We start from the raw sequence: 20,665 nt of genomic DNA, 5'->3' as shown, positions 1-20,665 counted from the left end.
AGTGAAAAAGAAACTTGTTTGACAGGAAAAAATGTCAAATGTTGATTTGTTTCTGTATGTTTTTCATATAAAAATGCCAGACTATCAATTAAAGTCTACAAATACATTATCTGCAAAGGAAAGAAGAATGGCTAAAGGAAAAGGAAGGAAATGAAAAGGTGCTTTAAAAAGTATTGTGTGTGTAAACTTATTAAACAACAATATTGCTGCTGTTTGTTTACATTTTTACCCTCTGACCAATCAGATAGCTTCTCGGTTAAGTTGTATTGCATATTTCTCACTTTACAATTGAAAAAAAAGTAGACAAATGTGACCTGCAACTGTGATGTAATCACAGTTTATACCCATCAGAACATCAAGATAAAATAAATAAACAAATTCACAACAGTTCATCTACAAAGCACTAAAATCAAAAAACCCACACATTTTAAAACCCTTCTAAGGTGCAAATAGGATGTAAACATTTATCTTAGTTCTACCTGCAGGAATTATCACAACACGCTCTACTTCACAGTCTGCATAGATTACATTGACCTGCCACTGTTTTACCTGCTGCTTTTACCCGGAGACTGGGCTGGAGCAGCTGAGGCTGAGAGGAGCAAATGACAGCTTCAGTAAGAAACTACAAACTACCAGCCACAGATGTGCAGGAAACATGTAACAGATGTAATCCTGCTGGATTCCTGTGAGCAGGATCTCACAGGAATGAATACCTCAATTACAAAGAGAAACAAGGAAAAAACTGGAAAATGTCAGAGAAAGGAAAGAGGAAAAATGAAAAGGGAAAATAAAAAAAGGAAAACGGAAAAAGAAAAGCAGGATAGTAGGAGAAAAGGGATTTGAGAAAAAAAAGTGAAAACTTACAAAAACAATTAAGGGGGAAAATGGGAAACAGAATAAAACAGAAAAAGAGAAAAATGCTAAAAAAGAAAAGAAAAAAGGGGGGAAATGGGGGGGAAAGCAAAATCTGGCATAAAGAATAAAAGGAAAAAAGAAGGAAAGAAAAGGGAAAAAAGGAAAGAGGATAAGGTGGGATTTTTCTTGGCCGTATAGAAATTGGTTTATTTTGCAAAACTAAAGGCAACACCTTTTTGTGCATCACAGGTCACATGATCAACAACCGGATGTTACAACTGGTGTAAAACACAAAGATGAAGAAGAAAACAGGAAGCAGTTGGAGGATGATGCTTTTTCAATGATTTGTCACATAAATAAACTTATTCAAATATTATTTTAATTACTTTTCTCATGTAATGGAAACACTGCAATTGTGAAATTCTGTTTCTTAAAACTTAGCAGAATTCCCACAAAAGGTTTGAGCACATTTGCATTGGAAACGCAGCTTGTTAGATTTTCAACTGGAAACCAACTTTTCCCAAATCTATGTCAAACATGAAGATTTTAACAATTATCTGCAAGACGGACGAGATTCACTGTACTCACCTTGTGACCGGAGATCTGCTGATTCTCTCAGGTTGGTCTGTGACCCTCAAGAAGAAGAACAAAACGATCCATTAGGAATCAACCAAATATTATCAATTCAGCACACACAAATGTCCTCTAAACTTCCTCTATAACGGAGAACAACTGGGACCCTTAAAGCACAGATGGATCATCAGAACCCTCCGCTGCTCTGAAACACCAGATGAAACAACAACATGAAGCAGGTGAGAAGTTTGGGTGGAGTGGGATGGAGTTTATACTGTAACAAAGGGATATCATCAAACAGTCAGTGCGTGTGCGTGCGCGAGCGTGTCTGTGTGTGTGTATATGCTTGTTTTTGCTACATATTGGGCCAACTGCCCAATACATTCACCGGCTCCCTGAAGACCTTTATGTCTATGGGGACCAAAGGTTGGTGCTACTGTGGTAGCCCCCTATTTCGCTTGTAAGGGGTTCAGTTTAGAGGAAGAATGTAAATTAAGTTTTGGTTAAGGTTGGGTTAGACAAGGGGCCTGCAACCTATGCAACCTAAAGAGCCCTTTTGTTCGGAGAAAGGCCACATAAATCTCTTTTAGAGCTACAAATGTCAAATGATGCCAATTGGACCGGAGACCGCTCCAAAAGCAGGAAGCAGACTAAAGCACAGGGCATTCTGGGTAAATACAATGAAAACAAACAAGCTAATCCAGCGCTAGCAGGAGAAATGACTTGTGGTCTTTAGTCAAAGACAAAAGAGAACTCCTACAACCGCTCTGACGCTACTCCATTTTTATTAACATTTATTTACAAGAAGGAAGTTGCGCTCAGTGTCTTCTTCAAAGGTTTTTGTGTTACTTCCTTCAGTCTATGTTTTTAAAAACATAGACTGATTTTGTGTAATTTTTTTAACAAAAGCTATTAAGAGTCAATGTGGGACGTTCAAAGAGCCGCAGGTTGCAGACCCCTGTGTTAGGTCAGGTAACAGGTGGGGTTAGGGTTAGGCATAAATGCAGATACTAAGATGAGTAGAAGTCATCTTAGTAGGATTAAATGAGAACATGCTTAAATCAATTACATTTTCATAAATTGCCACATAATTAAGTAGCATGCACAGAAGCAATGAACTAGAGCGGAAGTTGTTGTTTCTGTCTTTACGTTGTCTATGGTTAAGTGCGTTTTGATGTTGATTATTTTTTCTTTTGTTTGTTATAAGTCACTCCCTGAACAAAATGTCCAAATTCAGATAATTAAGTATCTATTGAAGTAAATACAAAGTCCTAATATGGATCGAAATGCAAGCTAGAGAATGTGCATGAAGAGATGTTGGCTGGAAATTAATCAACCATGAATCTAAATAGTAAAAATCTGAAAAGAGATTTTATCTGACAAATAGACTGAATAAATTTGGTGTTTAACAGTGTGATAAAAGAAAAAAGTATGCACCATTGTATTATGATGATAAAATATAAATATATAACTATAAATATTTCTTCAAGCTTAAGTTCTTTAGAAAATCCTTTTTTTAACCAGTGTTAACTTTACAGATTAAAAAAAGAAAATAAGCAAGTTACAAACAAGCCTTCACTTTCCATATGTGATCACTAGATGGTGCAAATGTTTGCTTAATTTTCTTAAATTAAATTTGTATTTTTTAAAGTTAGTTGGCACAAAGATTTTTCTTTTTTTATCAGCTATTTTCTTATAACAGCAACAACTGCCTCGTCTCTGCATTGTGTCACTAAATCAAAATAAAACCCAGCTGATGTGTTCATGAAGACTCTCTCTGCCTAAATAATCAATGATCAAAAACTGTAATCTAAATAACTGCAGAAAATAAACAGGGAAGATTTTCTACAACCTTTAACATCAAGATAATGGAAATCAGAAGATTATTGCTTTTTATTTGAAAAGATTCATTTATGTTCACTATTACCCTAAAAATGAAAACAAAATGCTAGATCTGTCTTCTAAGTGGTCAAAAAGAAAGTACAAGCAAGTTGTAACAAAAGTGGCCTCTATCAAGTGAAATAAAAAAGTAGAAAAGGAAGAACAAAGAGAGACGGAGAAGCTAATGGTGTCACCAGACAGCCTCATGTGTCTTAAGGAAGAGGTGTGTGTGATCCGTGTTTAACAGAAGGATAAATCCTGGTTATGCAACTAATCCTGATTTAAAGCAGCAGTGATGCCGGGTCAGTAAGTCAGGATGACTGCAACAGACTCAGACGACTCTTACAAGCATCTGCTGCTGCAGAGAGCGCAGACATGTGCTGCACGCTTTAAATGTCACAGGTTCAAGGCTGAAGACCTGCAGACGCAAATGCTTCCTCTCACTTCCCCACTGAGGCACACATGGCTAAAGGCTCCAGAAAACAGTCATTTTATTGAGTTATTGGGGCTTTTAGAAAAAGAAACTCTGCAAATATTATTCATCTAGTTGACGCCACATTTGGAAAAAAGAGGGGAATAAAAAGGAAAACAAGGGATAAAACAGGGAACACAAGAAAAAAATGGTGAAAGAATATGGAAAAAGAGAAAATAAAAAAAAAAGGAAAAAAGAAGAAAGAAAAAGGGAAATAAGGGGAAAATAAAAGAAAAAAGAGCAAAAGAAATAAAGAAAAAATTGAAACAAAAAGAAGAGTATTTGGAAAAAGGAAAAATAAAGGAAAATAGGGTAAAAAATGAAGGAAATTAAGAAGAACAATAAGAAAAATAAAGGAAAAACTGACAAAATAGAATAAATAAATCAGAATAAAAAGGTCACAGCACAATTTATCTGTGATCAAGCTCCACTTTGAAATTCTCTTGGTAAGTTGGTAATCGTCCCTGTGGTTTCCCTGGCAATATCTAAACACATGATGTCATTTCTATGACTAAGACAAGAACAGTTCAGTTGTTTCTGTCTCCTGATCAACTTCATACATCTAAGTCTGTTCTGACTCAACATTTAAATCCATAACTTAGTCAGAAAGAAACCCAACCCATGTAAAAAAAAAAAAACATTACTGTACTAGGTTTTTTTTCTTGCAAGCTGATGGCTGCAGCATTTTCTTGTAATGCTGCAGCTCAAGCAGCATTTCAGCGCAGCGTGATGTCAAGCCAGCGGAGACGCAGGCAGACAGACAGAGAGACACAGAGACAGACGGACTGCTCTGAGATGAAGCTGTTCTACAAAAAGAAACAACTAAAAATCAAGTTTCCTCAGAAAAAAAAACAGAAATGAAAAGTCAAGAGCGTGCCTTGAACGCAGCATGAAGAACTCAAACACTGAGTCACATTAAAGGTGAATAAGCTGGGATTAATGAACATTTCCAAAGATTAACAACATAAAGAAACATGACTGAATAAACACTGAGAAGCAACAGCACTGCTTGGAAATACCACAGCACAACAAAATAACTGTTGATTATATATTTTAAAAAGTATTCAATTAATGATGTTAAAAAATTTAAGAAACTGACATTGTAAATGTTATTTTTACCATTTTCTCCACTGTCTGTTAAACTAGAGCATCAGTAAAGATTAGTAAATTTGAAAATATGCAACTAATTTTTGCAGTTTAGTGAAATAAATCACACTTCTTTAAGAAAGTGGCGCCCAGAGGAAGCAGATATCAAATGGGAATGTTTTCCCCAAAACAATATTTGTGTTTGTGCTGCTCCATGCAGTCACAGTCATACAGTTACCTAAAAAGAGAAGTAATAAATTGTTTTTCATCATCATTTTTGTCCTTATCACAAAATTAACACAAAATATTGTGGTAAAATTATAAGTCCATATTGCCCACCCCTATGCTTGTCAAAAAAGATGGCCGCCCTAGGAAACTATGGTAACCCAATGAGTGCATTGGTGAAATAAACACCCTAATTTTCCAAAAAATTAAATCTTCAATTATTGGAAAGATTTCAATCGCTCAGAACTAGCTTTAGCTAAACTAAAGCAGGGATTGCACTTCCTGCATGTAAAGCAGCAGGAAGGTTTGCACTACTGAACCCCAAGCTGCGACGGACAGCGGATGGAGGGAGGAGGGAGGACAACGGAGGCACTGGAGGGTGGGGCAGGCAGACAGACAGATGCAGCCAGAAAACATGGGAAAGGAAAACTTACTAACTGTTTTTGTCCCCTGCGGGAGGGTGCAGCCCGACACGGACTTGTTTGAGCTCGGACGTTTAGAAGGGTCAAGAGTGACCCTGCGAGGCAAGAGGAAGAGAAGATGAGAGGAACGGGAGGTTAGAGGCAGAAAGAAAGAGAGAAAAGCAAAGTGAAAGGGATAAAAGAATGACAGAGTAGGAAGCAAAGGTAGAAGAATACAATTTAAACAAAATGCAAAGAAAGGGCAGAAGATTGGCAGGTGTGATTGGTAAGAAAAGGCCAAAGTTGTTAAAGAAATCAAACAGATAAAGCAACAATAAGCAGCCAAGAACAACAGACCATAAGAAACATACAGTAAGTCAATCTGAGCTGCAGACCTGGGTCAAACTGTTTCTAGGTGATAGAAATAAAAATGTTTTATCAATTTTTACCCATGTCACAGTTTACATGAATTATGGGATATCAGTACAATTGTGCAAATTGAAATTACAAAAATAAATTTGCTTGTTTCAAATAAACTTGTTTTTCTATCAAATAAAAATAAATTTGTATGATTGTTTCAAACCATCTCAGGAGTAAAGATTATTTAAATTCAAGGCTTTTGCACATTTTACTACACACTGTTAAATCCTAATATTTCATTCATTCAATTAGATGCATTTTTCTGCATTTAGATCAAGATGGAATCGACAGTTTGAGCAGGTTACATATTTAAGATATGCTATACTGTTATTAGACCCAGGTCTGGCATTAATGTGGGCAGAATTTGACTTGTTCTGGTTTAAAGGAAGGCTGGTAGGTTAGTACTGGTTAAGGAAAGGGCTGAAAGAGGCAACAAGTTAGCTGCATGACCTTTGTGTTGAGGTTTATAAATAAACTCAACTAACAAAAAGTGCTGTTACTGCAGAAATAATGAACAAAATTCAACTGTTAAAATATAAATGATTCTGAAAAGAGTTCATTTTAACCCCTTCAGGCTTCATTTCTATCAACAGAGCAAAAACACACACAAAAAAAACAAATTTTCTCTGCTTCAGCATGAAAAAAATATGACAAAATTACAAGCAGTTCAAGAAAGTCCGCATTTATGCTCATAAACTCATAAAAATAAAATGTGAGATAAAATAAACAAATTGTGAAACCACAAACAAGTTGTAAAATGCTTGCAAATACTTTTATCTTTACACAATGACACTAAATATTGGCTAATATACCGCAGTCCTGAGTCCACTGAGATGGACACTCAACTCTGACAAAAATCCTGAAATTTAATGATAAAAAATATTTTCAAAATAACTTCAAATGCTATCATTGTAAGTATTTAAAATTACAAGAGCAATTTCAAGGGGATGCCATGAATTTAAACTTCCATTTCTGATGGTGAAACTTCCTCCTCTTTGCTAGTTTCAGATCAATGCTCGTACACTGCAAAAACTCAAAAATCTTTCCACCTAGTTCTGGTCTAATTTCTAGTGCTAATATCATAGAACACTTGAAACAAGACAAAACTAACAAAAATAACGTTTCAGTAAGAAATAGCAGCTTATTTTAAGTCAATAATTATTGATGAAAAGGTTCTTGCTCCATTGGCAGATTATTTCACTTATAACCAGATATTTTTCCCATGTTTTTAGTGAAATAATCTTCCAATGGAAATAGTAATTTTTCATCAATATTAATGAATTACTGACTTAGCACAATGGTGTCCAAACTTTTTGCACTGAGGGCCAAAATCCCCAAGATGAAAGTCTTCAGGGACCATTAAAAAAACTACAAAAAATCATATTGCGAATTCATTCTCCTTTACCTGCATACTAATAAATTGAACAAGTTAATTTTTATTTAAACAAAACCAACACTAGTATGAAATCTGCCTTAATGTTTATATTTATTTTAATTTTTGAGCCAATTCATTTCTATTTTGCACTAGAAACTAGACCAAAAATAATTGGTAAAGTTTTGTGTTTTTGCAGTGTACTGTGTGATGCCAATGACCAATATTGGTAAATAAGAAACTAGAATCATTCAAATGACAAAATTCCTATTTTTTCATTGATTTAAATCCAGAAACACGTCCTGTCCATTCCAGTGGACATCAGGTCTGAAGAGGTTACTCTAAAATCAGACGCTCTACCTAATGTTTTCTACTTTGAACCTCAGCGTCTCCTCTTACTTGCGGGTCAGCTTGGAGGTGATCTTGCTGAGCAGGTTGGATGGGGCCCGGCTCCTGACGTGGGGCAGCGGGCTCGCATCGTGAGACAGCGTTGGGGACGCCGGTGGGGCGTGAGACGGAGGCCGGCGGTCTCTGATCTGACCCCCATGGAAAGTGCTCCTCACCGTGGATCCTCTGGAGAGACGGGATGACGGCGTGGCGGACGAGACGCCGGAGGCGCCGGCGATGCTGTGGGAGGAGGGCGAGGCCGGTGGCAGGCGGTGGGATAAGGTGCTGCAAGAAACAAGAGCAGGCGGTTCAAAATGCTTTTCAGCATAAAAACATCATACAGTTAACATTACAATTAACTGGTGACTGTATGACATCACACATACAGCAAGAAATAAACATTACATTTAGTCAAAATCATCAAGCAAATACACATCAAATATGTTAGTCAATGTTCCAGTTGTTGTGTTTCAAAAGCAACTCTAAAGAGGTGAGTTTTTAGTCTAGATTTAATAGAAATAATTTTTTTGGCTGTTTTGCAGTTTCCTGGAAGTTCGTTCCAGATTTGTGGTGCATAGAAACTGAATGTTGCTTCTCTATGTTTGGTTCTGGTAAGATGGTTTTACACCATGAAGCCAGTCATCAACTATGAAACAAGCAATAAACATTACATTTGGTCAAAATCATCAACCAACTACACATCAAGTATGTAGGTCAATGTTCCAGTTGTTATGGCTCAAAAGCAACTCTAAAGAATGTGTTGGATCTGGAACAAATTTCCAGAAAACTGCAAAACTGCTGAAACACTGAGTTCCTTTAAATCAATCAGCCAAGTTTTTTTGTGCAGCACATTTCAGCTCCACCCCCTCTAGCTAATGATCAGAAATTGAGTGTTTTATATTAAAAAAATACAAACTACTTAATTAAATGTCATGAAATATGCAGCAGTCGTTGACAAAGGCAGCTGTCATCAAAATGTTCAGAAAGCATGAACATAAACAGAACGCCTCAACATAAAGGCAGAGCTAATTAAGTCTGACTGTGTGGTATCTGAGTTAAAAGAGAAGTAAATAAAAATGATTATTAATAATAACAAAAAACAAGATATGTAGAAAATAAGGTTCCATAATAGTCATAATTTCTTGCTTTAGATGTTTATTCACATCTAATTTCCTTTCCGTCAGTCAACACTTTACACTTTATCACACACACGCACGCACGCACACACACACACACACACACACACACACACACACACACACACACACACACACACACACGCACACGCACACGCACACGCACACGCACACGCACACGCACACGCACACGCACAAGGCGTGGCTCATTGGTGGCCTCAGGCTGCTTTTCATAACGCTCTAGATAACACCCTCACACAGAGTCCAGACCCATTAGACGAGTTAAGAATAAGAGCAGCCGCTGCAGAGCAAAATCGTTTAACGTCAATGAAACGCCGGCTGGTGATGACCAACAAGCACAAAGGGAAAATAAAGCTGCAGAAAACTAACATGGCGGCTGATTTAAAGGAGACGCGTCGACTGAAAGCTGATATAATTTAACTTATAACTGCTAGTTTTCCATCTTGCTTGTCTATTTTGATGGAAATTGAAGCTGAATGGTGATGAAGTTTATCTTTTCTAAAAAATAAAAGTTTCACTTCATCTGGTGACATCACATGAGGCATAAATCTGACCTTTCCTCTCTTTTGAGTCCAAAGTTGCCCTTCAGTTGTGCTTAGTTGTATTCTGAACAGCTGGAACAAAAAGTCTGAGACAAATGTGAGGCAATGAGAAACACATGGAGCTGGCTTATGAAGAGAACCAAGGCAGACAGGAATCACTGAGTCGTCATGAAAACCACACGGGTTGATGGATAAATTCCTTTTTGTTGCTTCCACTGCACAGAAATGTTGTGGCAAGCCCTGCTGACGACATAAACAACCATCAGAGTCAGGGCTGAAACAATTAATCGTGATTAACCATTCATTGAAATAATTGTCAACTAATTTAGCAATTGATTGTTAACTGAAGTTTACAGACTCCAAATAAAAATATACATATTTTGCATTTAACCAGTAACTCCTTTACCCAGAACTCCTCAGTGACTCCTTCACTTGGTTCAAATTCTGTTTAAAATCTCTTATTAAGTATCTTTGCTGCCGTCCAGTTATTACAGATCAGCCCTACAGCAAATTCACGGTTCGCCCTGCAGAAAGAGTCAAACTTTCTGCTTCAGCTAGGGATGAAATGATTAATCACGATTAATCGTTTATTTAAATAATTGTCAACTAATTTAGAAACTGGCATCCACAGACTCAAAAAAGGGCAATTTACTGAAAGAACATATTCAGATAAGAAAGAAAATCTTTGTCCGTAAATATCTTCAGAACTTCTCTAGTGGCAGTTTCAGCTTCACCTGGTTTAAATTCTGTTATAATAATTTCTTATTAAACACATTTTTTATCCAATTATTAATCTGTTAATCCCAAAAATAATCAACAGGTCAACCCAACACTGTATTAATGTAAAGTCAAGCAGAAAGGTCGGAGCTATTCACATGTTGACGTTGGAAATATTTTTTCCTGCAGATGCTAGGCCTGTCAAATTAAATCAATTAATCAAACAATAAATTAAAACAAATTCAGTAATTTCACTCCATTTTTTTCAACCAAAAACTGGATAATATAAGTTTTAAGTCTGGTGTTTTGGTCTCAACTATCCATTTTTAAGTACAATTTTGTTTACAGAGACTTCATTTAGTTGTTTTGTTTATTTATTTTAAAATGTCTTAAAGTTGCAGTGTTAAATGCTCATTAGAATTTAAAGGTGTTTATTGGCATAGCATCTTTGAGAATCTTTTGCCATTACTTGAAAATGCTCTCAAAACAATATTATCGTTTATCGTAAAAACTTCTGGGACAATTTATCGTCCAGCAAAATGTATTATTGTGACAAGAGCAGCTGATGCATCTTTTGCTGCAAATGACCAACAGTTCACTAAAGGAATGCTGTTGTTGAATTTTAGACAATTAAATATTTTTCTTATTTTAAAAAGGAATTATTTTTATTTTTTTCATGTTGTATAAAATGTTTTATTGGATAACTGAATGCAGGATGTTGCAATGTTTTTATCTGATTAATCTAGGGCTGTTGTAAACGATTATTTTAGTAATCGAGTAATCTATAGATTTTTCTTACGATTAATCGAGTAATCGGATAAAAACAATTATGAAATAAAATATTGGTAAATCTTCCATAACACCAGTGTTACTATCGGATATCAACATCAGTCTATTTTTTCCACCTTTGTGCTTCCCTACAAGTTACTTTTTGTAGACCGGGGGAGCAACACGGGATATTTACCGCTCCTCCGTTCAGAAACTCATCTACCAGCCATGTTCCGCCTCCCGTTTGTTCAGACCGGGATGATATAAGTTTATTGTGCGGTTCGTCCGTAAAGCTGCTCTTACCCTGTAAGCATCAACCCTCAGACGCCCGCCGTGTTCAGTCTCTCCGCTCACCTGTAGAAATCCTCCTCAGCTTCTTCCCGCCGTTCAACCAGCAGCTCCGGAGCAGAAAGGCTGCCGAACTCCCGGCATCGCGCCGGTCATTTTAAGGATGTTTATTGGTCCCACAAAAACGATGAAAACCCGGAATTATCACCAATCAGTAAAATCCCCGCGGGCCGAACTTGAAGATTGGACGTTATGCCGCTAACACGTAGCTTCCGTCAACAACTCAGAGGCGGAAGTCAGAGCTCCGCGCAACGCAAATAATGTTCCGGCTGAAACACGGTGCGCTAAATGATAAAACATAAATTAACGAAGCTTCGAGGCAGGTCAATTTTCCTCAAGGAATTTTAATAATCGAGGTACTCGAATCACTCGAGGAATCGTTTCAGCCCTAGATTAATCTATCAATCATCAGTATTTCTGCAGTTATTTGCACAGTTTTTATTGTAAATAATATGTTTTTTTTCCACTGCACAAATGAAGATGAACATTTTTAGCTCTGAAAGTATCCGTCTCCGGTCTGAATGTGCCACTGAGGATGTGAGGCGCGTGACGGGCCCGTCGAGCCATGTGGCACGGCGTCACATCGACGAGGTCTCTGGGACAGCAGGAGGGTCACGTCAGGACACGTCGACTCCTTTCCCTTCACATTTCCTCTTTCTGTCACGCTTCCTCCAACATCACCCGATGAATCGTAAAACCAAGACAAAAAGCCTGTGGTTTCTGTGTAATACCCGAATCCAACAGCAAGTGGTGGAGGAAGAAAGACAGAAAAACTCAAAAATGTTCTCTTAAAGTGATCTTCTATTCCTCCCACCGCTATCAGAAAGAGACATGGGAGGAAGATCATCCTCCTCTAAATATGACTTATAAACACTAATCTTACAGCTAAACTCAAAATTCACTCAGCACTGCAGCAATGGGGAACATGACTCAGCTAAAAATATGAGCTATAAATATAATTAGGTGAACTCTGTCATTTTATTATAGTGAAGGGACTGAATTAAAGTTTTATTGCAGAGTCTGTAATCAATTAAGATAAGTTAATCCTTTAGTAGTTCAACAAGTCAGAAATTTAAGCTCTCAAGACAGAAAGTGGACAAAATAAAAGAAAAAAACAGTACAGTACTTCTAATTAATTTTTTTTTTGTAGGAATTTAGATTGAACAAATTTATTTTCAGAATAAGAACTGGATCTGGGTCACATTCTTCCAAAACTCCTGCCAGTATTTAGACAAGTTTAATTAATTGGATAAAAGCTGATTTGGGTGCAGCAAAGTCGGCTTTTCAGTGAAATTCTCTGGATCAACATGGTTCTACTTATTATAAAAGCTTGTTTATGAAAATACAGATATTTTGTGCTGTACTTTACATTTTTTCATTATTAGAAAATTACGTTGTTAATGATTTTTACCCTCATGACAAATAAAAACTCTCCATCGGCATTAAGCAAGTGTGCTGGACAGGTCAAACTCATAACATTTTCTAATTGCAGTTGGTTGCCGCACAAAGTCAGTCCTTGTCCACAAACGGCCCCTGCACCGTACCTTGGACACCCATGAGCTAAAATGGTTGGAACTTGGATATCTCAGTAAAAAAAAATTACCCCAAGCTCAGTTTAGTACGGACACAGACGACCAAATGTCCAGAAAACGCAAACGGAGTTTAACAGACAAAACGAAATCCAGGATAAAAATGGAGTCTTGCAGAATTCACTGAATGTTTGAACAGCAGGAGGAAGCTGGAGAACCCAGAGAGAATCAGTGAACGCACCGGGAGGCCGAAGGTTTTACCTGTTTTCTTTGCCGTTTTGCAGTAGCGATGGTCTGTCGGCGCCGGACCGGTCCGTGCACACGTACGTGTTCCTGCGAGTCATGGCACTGGCAGGGATGTTATTCTGGAGCAAAGTATAAACAAAAACAACATTTCACAAATATGAGCCTGTTAGGTCTGGCAACAACTAATGATTATTTCAGTAATCAATCATTCTGACTATTAATCAATTAGAAATTCTGCATATTTTTCATTTATTTACTGAAGCAGAAATGTTTCGCTCTTTCTGCAGGACAAACATCAATACAGTGCACGGCTGACCTGTGATAATTGGGTGGCAAAAAAGGAGCTTAATGGGAGATTTTATTTTAACAGTAAAGCTAAGATTAAAAAAGGCCCAAGGTTTTTTTAATCTTAAGTCCAAAACATATACACTGCTCAAAAAAATAAAGGGAACACTTAAGTGTTCACTTAAGTGTTTAAGTGTTCCCTTTATTTTTTTTGAGCAGTGTATATTTTTTTACAGTTTTGGTTTAATTACTGCTCTGATTGTGTTGTTTTCTCAGCAGCCTATATGCTCCATTTAGCGATTAATCAGTTACTGAATTGGTTGACAATTATTTAAATAAACACGATTAATCGTTTCAGCTCTAGTTCTAATGGTTATTGATGAGATCAGCAGAGCTTACCAAAGATACCTTTTCAGTATCAGATACCTAAAGAAATTCACCCATCCGCTCATGTGGGTTTTATAACAAATCAATTAACCTGATTAATCCGATTAATCAAAGCCAGGAAATATCTCCTTAGAGTTTATCTGAGAATCTGGAGGCTGCTGCTTTCTAGTCTGATGGTTGCAAACCTCTGCTGTGCAAAATACCCAGGATTTAATCTAAGGCTAAACTGATATATATTCAAAATTAATAAATTAAATTAGTAAATCTAAAATAGTTGTTTTTTTCTGTTGATCTGCTGTAATCTGGGGAAACTGGATTATGAGGTCTTACCACAGTCGAATTGACCTCCTTGCGTCTGTCGGGGATCTCTGCTTTATTGGGGTTGTGGGCGGAGCTAACCATGGGACTGGACGGGGTTGGGATGCTACGGGAGCCCACAGTGGAGCCGCTCGGCTTGCGTACGGAGAGCCGCTCTTCTTTGAGGACCGCCGTCTCGCCCACGCCGCTGGGGCTCCGTTTGGGGTGAGCCGACCCCGGAGCAGCTGGACCGCCTAACGGAGGAAAACCGAAACAGTTTACCTACAAATATCACCTTAAGACACATTCAAACTCGAGGCGCAGGGGCCAAATCCGGCACGCCATGACTTATTATGTGGCCCTCTGGCCTCCAGAGAGAATTCAAGATAACAGCTGAGTCCTTAAATATTATTTTATCAATCAAATAGAAACAGTTTTTATCTAAATGGTGCCAAATTGTAACAATCAGTCCTTATAGGGTTTTTTTTTTTTTGTGATTGTGGAGATTCAGGCAAAAATCAACAGATCGCTGCACTTCTTCAAGCTAAAGTACAATTGAGAGTTTATTGCAAATTTTACACCAACATCTTCAGACATGGGCTGCACAGTGGTGCAGTTGGTAGAGCTGTTGCCTTGCAGCAAGAAGGTTCTGGGTTCGATTCCCGGCCTGGGGTCTTTCTGCATGGAGTTTGCATGTTCTCCCTGTGCATGGTGGGTTTTCTCCGGGTACTCTGGTTTCCTCCCACAGTCCAAAAACATGACTGTCAGGTTAATTGGTCTCTCCAAATTGCCCCTAAGTGTGTGTGTGTGTGTGTGTGTGCATGGTTGTTTGTCCTGTGTGTCTCTGTGTTGCCCTGCGACAGCCTGGCAACCTGTCCAGGGTGACCCCGCCTCTCGCCCGGTACGCTAGCTGGAGATGAACCAGCACCTCCTGACCCCACTGAGGGACAAGGGTGTCAGGAAAATGGATGGATGGATCTTCAGACATTGTTTTTAAATGACCAACTCCAACCTGCAGGTGGCAGTATTTCCTACTTCTGCTGCCTCGGCAGTCGTATCGACTGCGATCAACATGATGAGTAAAAAAAGCCACAATTGTCATCATAGATAAGCTCAAATATCAAAAACAATTCTTGCAAATATTTCTCATATCTGACCCAGAGGCCTCTGCCTTTCCTGACACCAAGTAAGACCGAGGCCGACACACTGACTGCGACCAACATGACAAGAAAAAACAAACCACAATTACAGTTCAAATATCACTACATTTCTTGAGAATATGTTTTAATTATTACTACAATCACTCATTTTTTTAGATTGTGAAAAAAATCACAAAATCAATGAAAAATTTGGGGACTGATCAACGTTAACAAGATATTCAATATTCAATTTTAAGAAGTGCTCAGACAGTTTATCAACTGTTTTTTGAAAACATTCATGATGAAGATGACTTTGACTTATAGAAACTAAGATGTTGAGTGTTGGGCTTACAGAAGTCGGAGTGTCGTCTCTGGCGGTGGTACGTCGAGGCGCTGCGCTGAGGCTTGTGACCGGAGGAGGAAGACTGAGCTCCGGACGAGGAAGAGGAGGTGGAGTGTTTGCTCATCCCGTTGGTGATGGCGCTGGGCCGGACGCGAGCCAGACTCAGGCTGCTGGCCGACCGAGACTCGGCGCCGTCCGTCTGAAAGGCGAAACGACAACATGAGCGCGGATGATCTTCATTACAGCAGGTGCAGGTCATGTAACCATAGAAACGCTGCCTTTGTATTCATTTCATAATTTCTCTTGTTAAACTTTTCTCCTCCCCCTCATTTGAATACAAGAACATGTATGAAATATAAGTGAAATAAAATTGTCACAAAACACCATTAGGAAATAAATAAAACTGATTAAAAAAATAAGTTTAAAAATAAGTATTTTTTCTTTTTTTTTTCCATAGGGACATTAATTTATTTAATGGAGTATTTATTAATCATTTGTTAATAACAGTAATTATTTAATTCTGAATGAATCAGCTCACTATAGCTTTCTATATTAAACTTATTTATTTTTCTTGTTTTACCAGGGATGAAAATAATAAATATAAAAATTCACTTGACAAACTACTCCAACTATTAAAAAGGAAACATTAATGTTTGATTGTCTTTACAGCAGAGAATCTAGGAGCTAGTTAAACATATTTACAGTACATAAAATGCACAGAATAAAACTTAAATCTATTTGTTAAAAAGTTAAATACAAACTAAGTCAAGTTTCAAGTAGATTTAAATACATTTTCCCTCCAAAACAAACTAAATTTTAAGAAAAGCCATCATGTCTGTAATTAAAATAATCCGCTAATTGTGTTAATATATTTTACTGATTAGTCAAAGAACAGAGAAACACTCCACCTCTGTCTTGCGTCCCAGCAGCAGGTACATGGCAGTGATCTCGTTGTATTTGTGTTTTACCAGCGACTCTCGAACCTCCTCTCTGTCGAATCCCATCCCTACGATCACATCTGCAAGAAATCAGAAACAGAAATAAATCTCTGAAGATGCATTTCTTCATTAACGCTGCAACCAAAGTCTCTCAATCAGCAAAAAAAAAACAACAAAATGAAAGATGAAAATCAAAACTTCCTTCTCGGTCTCAGGTTCCCTCCTCACTTTCCGTTTCAAAATGTTTCTCAGCTGCTTTGTAATAAAAACATCTACTGAGATACATTTCCAGAAGGTTTAAACATTAAAAACAACCTGGCTGTGCAAAAGCCCATTTTATCACCTGAAAGTTGCGACAGCAAGGCTAATAAAAGTAAAACTCATCTCACCGATGCGGCCGCTGTCGCTGAAGTCCTCCTCAGGCTCAACGTGGGGCTTCAGCTCGGCGCCTTCGTAACCAACGTTAATCCACTTATCTTTCATTATTTGCTGATGGCCAGACAGAGAAAAAGGGTTTAATTAAAATAAATAAATAAATAAGCCCCTCCTTCTACGCCACTCCAGCAGAAAGCAGGTAATAATTTCTCCCAGTACCGAACAGCAACTAAGGGAAATTTACTCCACTAAACATGTGCACAGGTACTAGCAAACTTGTTCAGGGTATAACTGACAGATAAATTTTACTTTCTGGTTCTTGGTTGCCAAAATGAAGATGACTTTGACTTAAAGAAACTAAGATGTTGAGTGTTAGGCTTACAGAAGCCTAAGCCCCTTTCTGATGACGCCCTGGGCAACCGCCCACATCAACAACCGCCATTAACTGCACATTTTCATACATTTTTTATTGTCCCAAAACAAACATGTCTGAAGATTCTCAGTTTTCCAGGTTTTTATATTCAGGAAGGTTTAAAGGAAGCCATTCTGTTTTAAACTATAATTTAGAAACTCTTCATTCAACCTCCAACCTGCAGGTGGCAGTATTTCTCACTTCTGCTGCCTTAACCTTACTTGATGTCAAGTAAAGCCGAGACAGTAATATTGACTGATTAACATAGTGAGTAAGACAAAAGTCACAATTTATGTTACACAGAAGCTCAAATACAGTGAAAATGTTCAACTTTTGTTGTGTAAAACTTTCATCTTCCACTGCTGTTCGTTGCCCATAATGCACTGCTGCGAACTAGCTAACACTACTCTGGAGAGGGGCTCTTTGGGCAAAATAAGTTGCATTATGTAATATTAACACGTTAAAATTTTCGTATTAACTACAAGCTCTAACGTGTTAATGTTGACAGCCGTAAATATGAAATAAAGCTGCCCTTTGAGAACATTCATGATGTTGAAATGGCCCATAATAAGATGAGTTTGCCCCCCCGGAGTTGGAGAAAGCTAAAGTATGTGCACCCCTCTCTCTCTGCCTGCTGACTGGACCAATTTGCTTCAATTTGATTGTGATGTTTCAGTTCTATGACTTTGCATTTTCATGTTTTTATGATGTCAGACATTTTTAACTGCCTTGTTGCTGAAGTACAAATAAACTTGATCACAGTTTCCTGTTTACCTCCAGGGAGCAGCGCTTGGCGGGGTTCAGGACCAGGAAGCGGCGCAGGATCCCCTCACAGTCTGTGGACATGTAGAAGGGGACGCGGTACTTCCCTCGTAAAACCCGCTCCCGAAGCTCCTGAGCATAGAAACGTAAACATGAGACTCCATGAATTTAGGCGTTTATCCTCTAGATGTAAAGTTTGGACGTACCTTCAGGTTCTGGCCGTCGAACGGCAGCGACCCGCTGACCAGCGTGTACAGGATGACGCCCAGGCTCCAGATGTCCACCTCTGGGCCGTCGTACTTCTTCCCCTGGAAAAGCTCCGGCGCGGCGTACGGCGGCGACCCGCAGAAGGTGTCCAGCTTGTTGCCTTCAGTGAACTCGTTGCTGAAGCCGAAGTCGGCAATTTTAATGTTGGAGTCGGCGTCGAGCAGCAGGTTCTCCGCCTGCAGGACACAACAGAGACGGAACGTCCCAATCCTCACTTTGTTAGCTTAGGCTAACGTAGAGAACATGTGTCAAACTGAAGGCCAGGGGGCCAAGTCCGGCCCACCATAATGCTTTACGTGTCCCTCTAGACTCTAGAGCAGTGTTTATCAACCCTGGTCCTCAGGCCCCTCTGCTCTGCATGTTTTAGATGTGCCTCTATTCCAGAACAGCTGAATCAAATGATTGTATGACCGTCAAGCACTGCAGAAGCCTGTTAACCACCCAGAGATACAATTCAGGTGTGTGGCAGAAGGGAAATACCGAAAACATGCAGGACAGGGGGGCCTGAGGACCAGGGTTGAGGAAACACTGGATTAGAGAGACACATTAATAAAGCCTTCAAGAAAACACCTGCGTGCCTAAATATTATTCTATCAGTCAAATTAAAGCAGTTTTTATCTGTATACTGTCAGATTATATCAATCAGTCCCTCCAGTTTTTTGTAATTCCACAATTGCATAAACTGTGTGAACTGTGAGTTTATTGCAAATTTTCCACATGCAGGTGGCAGTGTTTCTCACTTCTGCTACCTGAGCCTTACTTCAATATAGCAAGTACAAAAAAAGTCACAATTACCTCACACATAAACTCAAATATCGCAAAATTTCTTTCAAATATTTCTAATACTTGGCCTGGGAGCCAAATCTGGCTGACCATGACTATCTATGTGGCCGTCTAGATTCTAGAGAGACACATGAGGCCTGCAGGAAAGCAGCCGTGTGCTTAAATATTATTTTATCAGTCAAGTCAAACTGGTTTTTATCTGTATAATGCCAGATTACACCAAGCAGCCCCTCCAGTTTGTCGTAATTCCAGAATCGCTGAAATGAACACAAAATCAACAAATTGCTGATCTTTTTCAAACTAATGTGTAATTGAGTTTATTGCACATTTTCAATTTCCTGCAGGAATTATTTCTTACTTCTGCTGTCTCAGCCTTACTTGAGCTGATCATACTGACTGTTATCAATGTATCGAGTAAAAAAATGAATAAATAAAAATCCCAATTAAGTCACACATAAACTCAAAAATCACAAAAGACATTAAACTGACCTTCAAGTCTCTGTGAACAATATTCTTCTGGTGACAGTAGTGAACAGCAGAAACAATCTGAAGAGAAACAAGAAGCTCATTTAGCACAAATAAATCAATAAAACGTGAAACGATGGCTGCAGATTTTCCAGTTCAAAATGTCATTTTTATTGACTCTTTTCGATTGATAAAAAAAACACTTGGCTAATAAAGCTGATTCTGATTTATATTCTCACAATTTTAATATAAAACATCAACAAATTTGGATTTTAAAAACGTCCAAATAAAAAAACAACAATAGTAACGGTTTATTATTTTGATAGGAAGTAGTAATGTTAATGTTACTAAGTCCTGACTTAAATCTGATCAGAGATAAAGATTAGGGTGATGGTAAGGAGGCCTTCCGCTCTCTAAGACTTGGAGCTGAATAAGGAACAAAGTCTTCAAAAATCTAAACGTTTTCCACACTCAATCTTCTGTTATCCAGACGTATAAGTGCAGAACTCGTGTGTTTTTTCAGTCTTTCTGCATCAGGAACATTGAAATGCAGAGTTCAGCTCCACCTTAACCAGAAACGGATGCAGACCGCGGTTTGCTGCTGAACTGACCTGTCTGAATTTGGCTCTGGCCTCTTTCTCTTTCATTCTGCCGTGAGCCACGAGGTAGTCGAACACTTCGCCTGCAGAAACATTAAAAACAAAACACTCAAACTGTCACCGTGGAGAAAAAAGAAAGTGCACCCTCTTTAAAAGAAAGTGCATCCTCATTCAATACTAGGGTTTGGCATATTAAGACGAAAGTGGATCTGCCAGGTGGATCTCTTATTAAATATCAGTGACTCTTTTTAAAATAAATTATGTATTTGTTGACAGACTATACATTCAGTCTCGGATATAAAGAGACACTCGGCTCATTGTGGTGGGAAATTCGACCCCATTTCTTAGCAGAAAATGTTACGTTTTATATAAATCTGCTGGTTTCTGAACCAGAAATCCAAACTTCATGAATAATCCACAAATTTTCTTCAAAATGGTTGAAACATTTTAAAAACACGTCTTTAAAATGTCACTTCAAAACCAGTTTTAATGTGAGTTTTTAATCTTCCCTGCCTTAAACATTCTGTTCCCTTTTTGCAAAATACCTCACAGAGTAAAACAGTCCCCCAGTATGATGCTTTCACTGATGAACTATTTGAACTGATGAACTGGTGAACTGATGAACTGGTGAAAC

At 38.2% G+C, this 20,665-nt stretch overlaps 1 protein-coding gene across 9 annotated transcripts in view; it reads right to left on the bottom strand.

Annotated features, from left to right (window-relative positions):
- The window catches only part of mark4b (MAP/microtubule affinity-regulating kinase 4b), a 60,908-nt gene that overhangs the window by 2,558 nt on the left and 37,685 nt on the right, over nucleotides 1–20,665 (bottom strand). For 2 of the 9 annotated variants that reach the window (XM_008426598.1, XM_008426595.2), the window contains exons 6-18: nucleotides 20,044–20,114; nucleotides 19,457–19,513; nucleotides 18,124–18,360; nucleotides 17,930–18,049; nucleotides 16,758–16,857; nucleotides 16,339–16,448; nucleotides 15,440–15,629; nucleotides 13,982–14,202; nucleotides 12,995–13,098; nucleotides 7,685–7,957; nucleotides 5,527–5,609; nucleotides 1,444–1,488; nucleotides 550–589 (exon numbers count right to left, since the gene is read on the bottom strand). In XM_008426598.1, coding sequence (XP_008424820.1) covers nucleotides 550–589; nucleotides 1,444–1,488; nucleotides 5,527–5,609; nucleotides 7,685–7,957; nucleotides 12,995–13,098; nucleotides 13,982–14,202; nucleotides 15,440–15,629; nucleotides 16,339–16,448; nucleotides 16,758–16,857; nucleotides 17,930–18,049; nucleotides 18,124–18,360; nucleotides 19,457–19,513; nucleotides 20,044–20,114 — 1,651 coding nt within the window. Of the gene's footprint in view, nucleotides 1–549; nucleotides 590–1,443; nucleotides 1,489–5,526; nucleotides 5,610–7,684; nucleotides 7,958–12,994; nucleotides 13,099–13,981; nucleotides 14,203–15,439; nucleotides 15,630–16,338; nucleotides 16,449–16,757; nucleotides 16,858–17,929; nucleotides 18,050–18,123; nucleotides 18,361–19,456; nucleotides 19,514–20,043; nucleotides 20,115–20,665 lie in introns of those variants that run through there. The other 7 variants (XM_008426602.2, XM_008426599.2, XM_008426603.2 and 4 more) reach the window with 7 other exon arrangements.

This window comes from Poecilia reticulata, linkage group LG13, assembly GCF_000633615.1.
Source record: "Poecilia reticulata strain Guanapo linkage group LG13, Guppy_female_1.0+MT, whole genome shotgun sequence".
In the NCBI taxonomy this organism is placed as follows: domain Eukaryota; kingdom Metazoa; phylum Chordata; class Actinopteri; order Cyprinodontiformes; family Poeciliidae; genus Poecilia; species Poecilia reticulata.
This window is presented reverse-complemented; position numbering and strand designations above follow the sequence as displayed.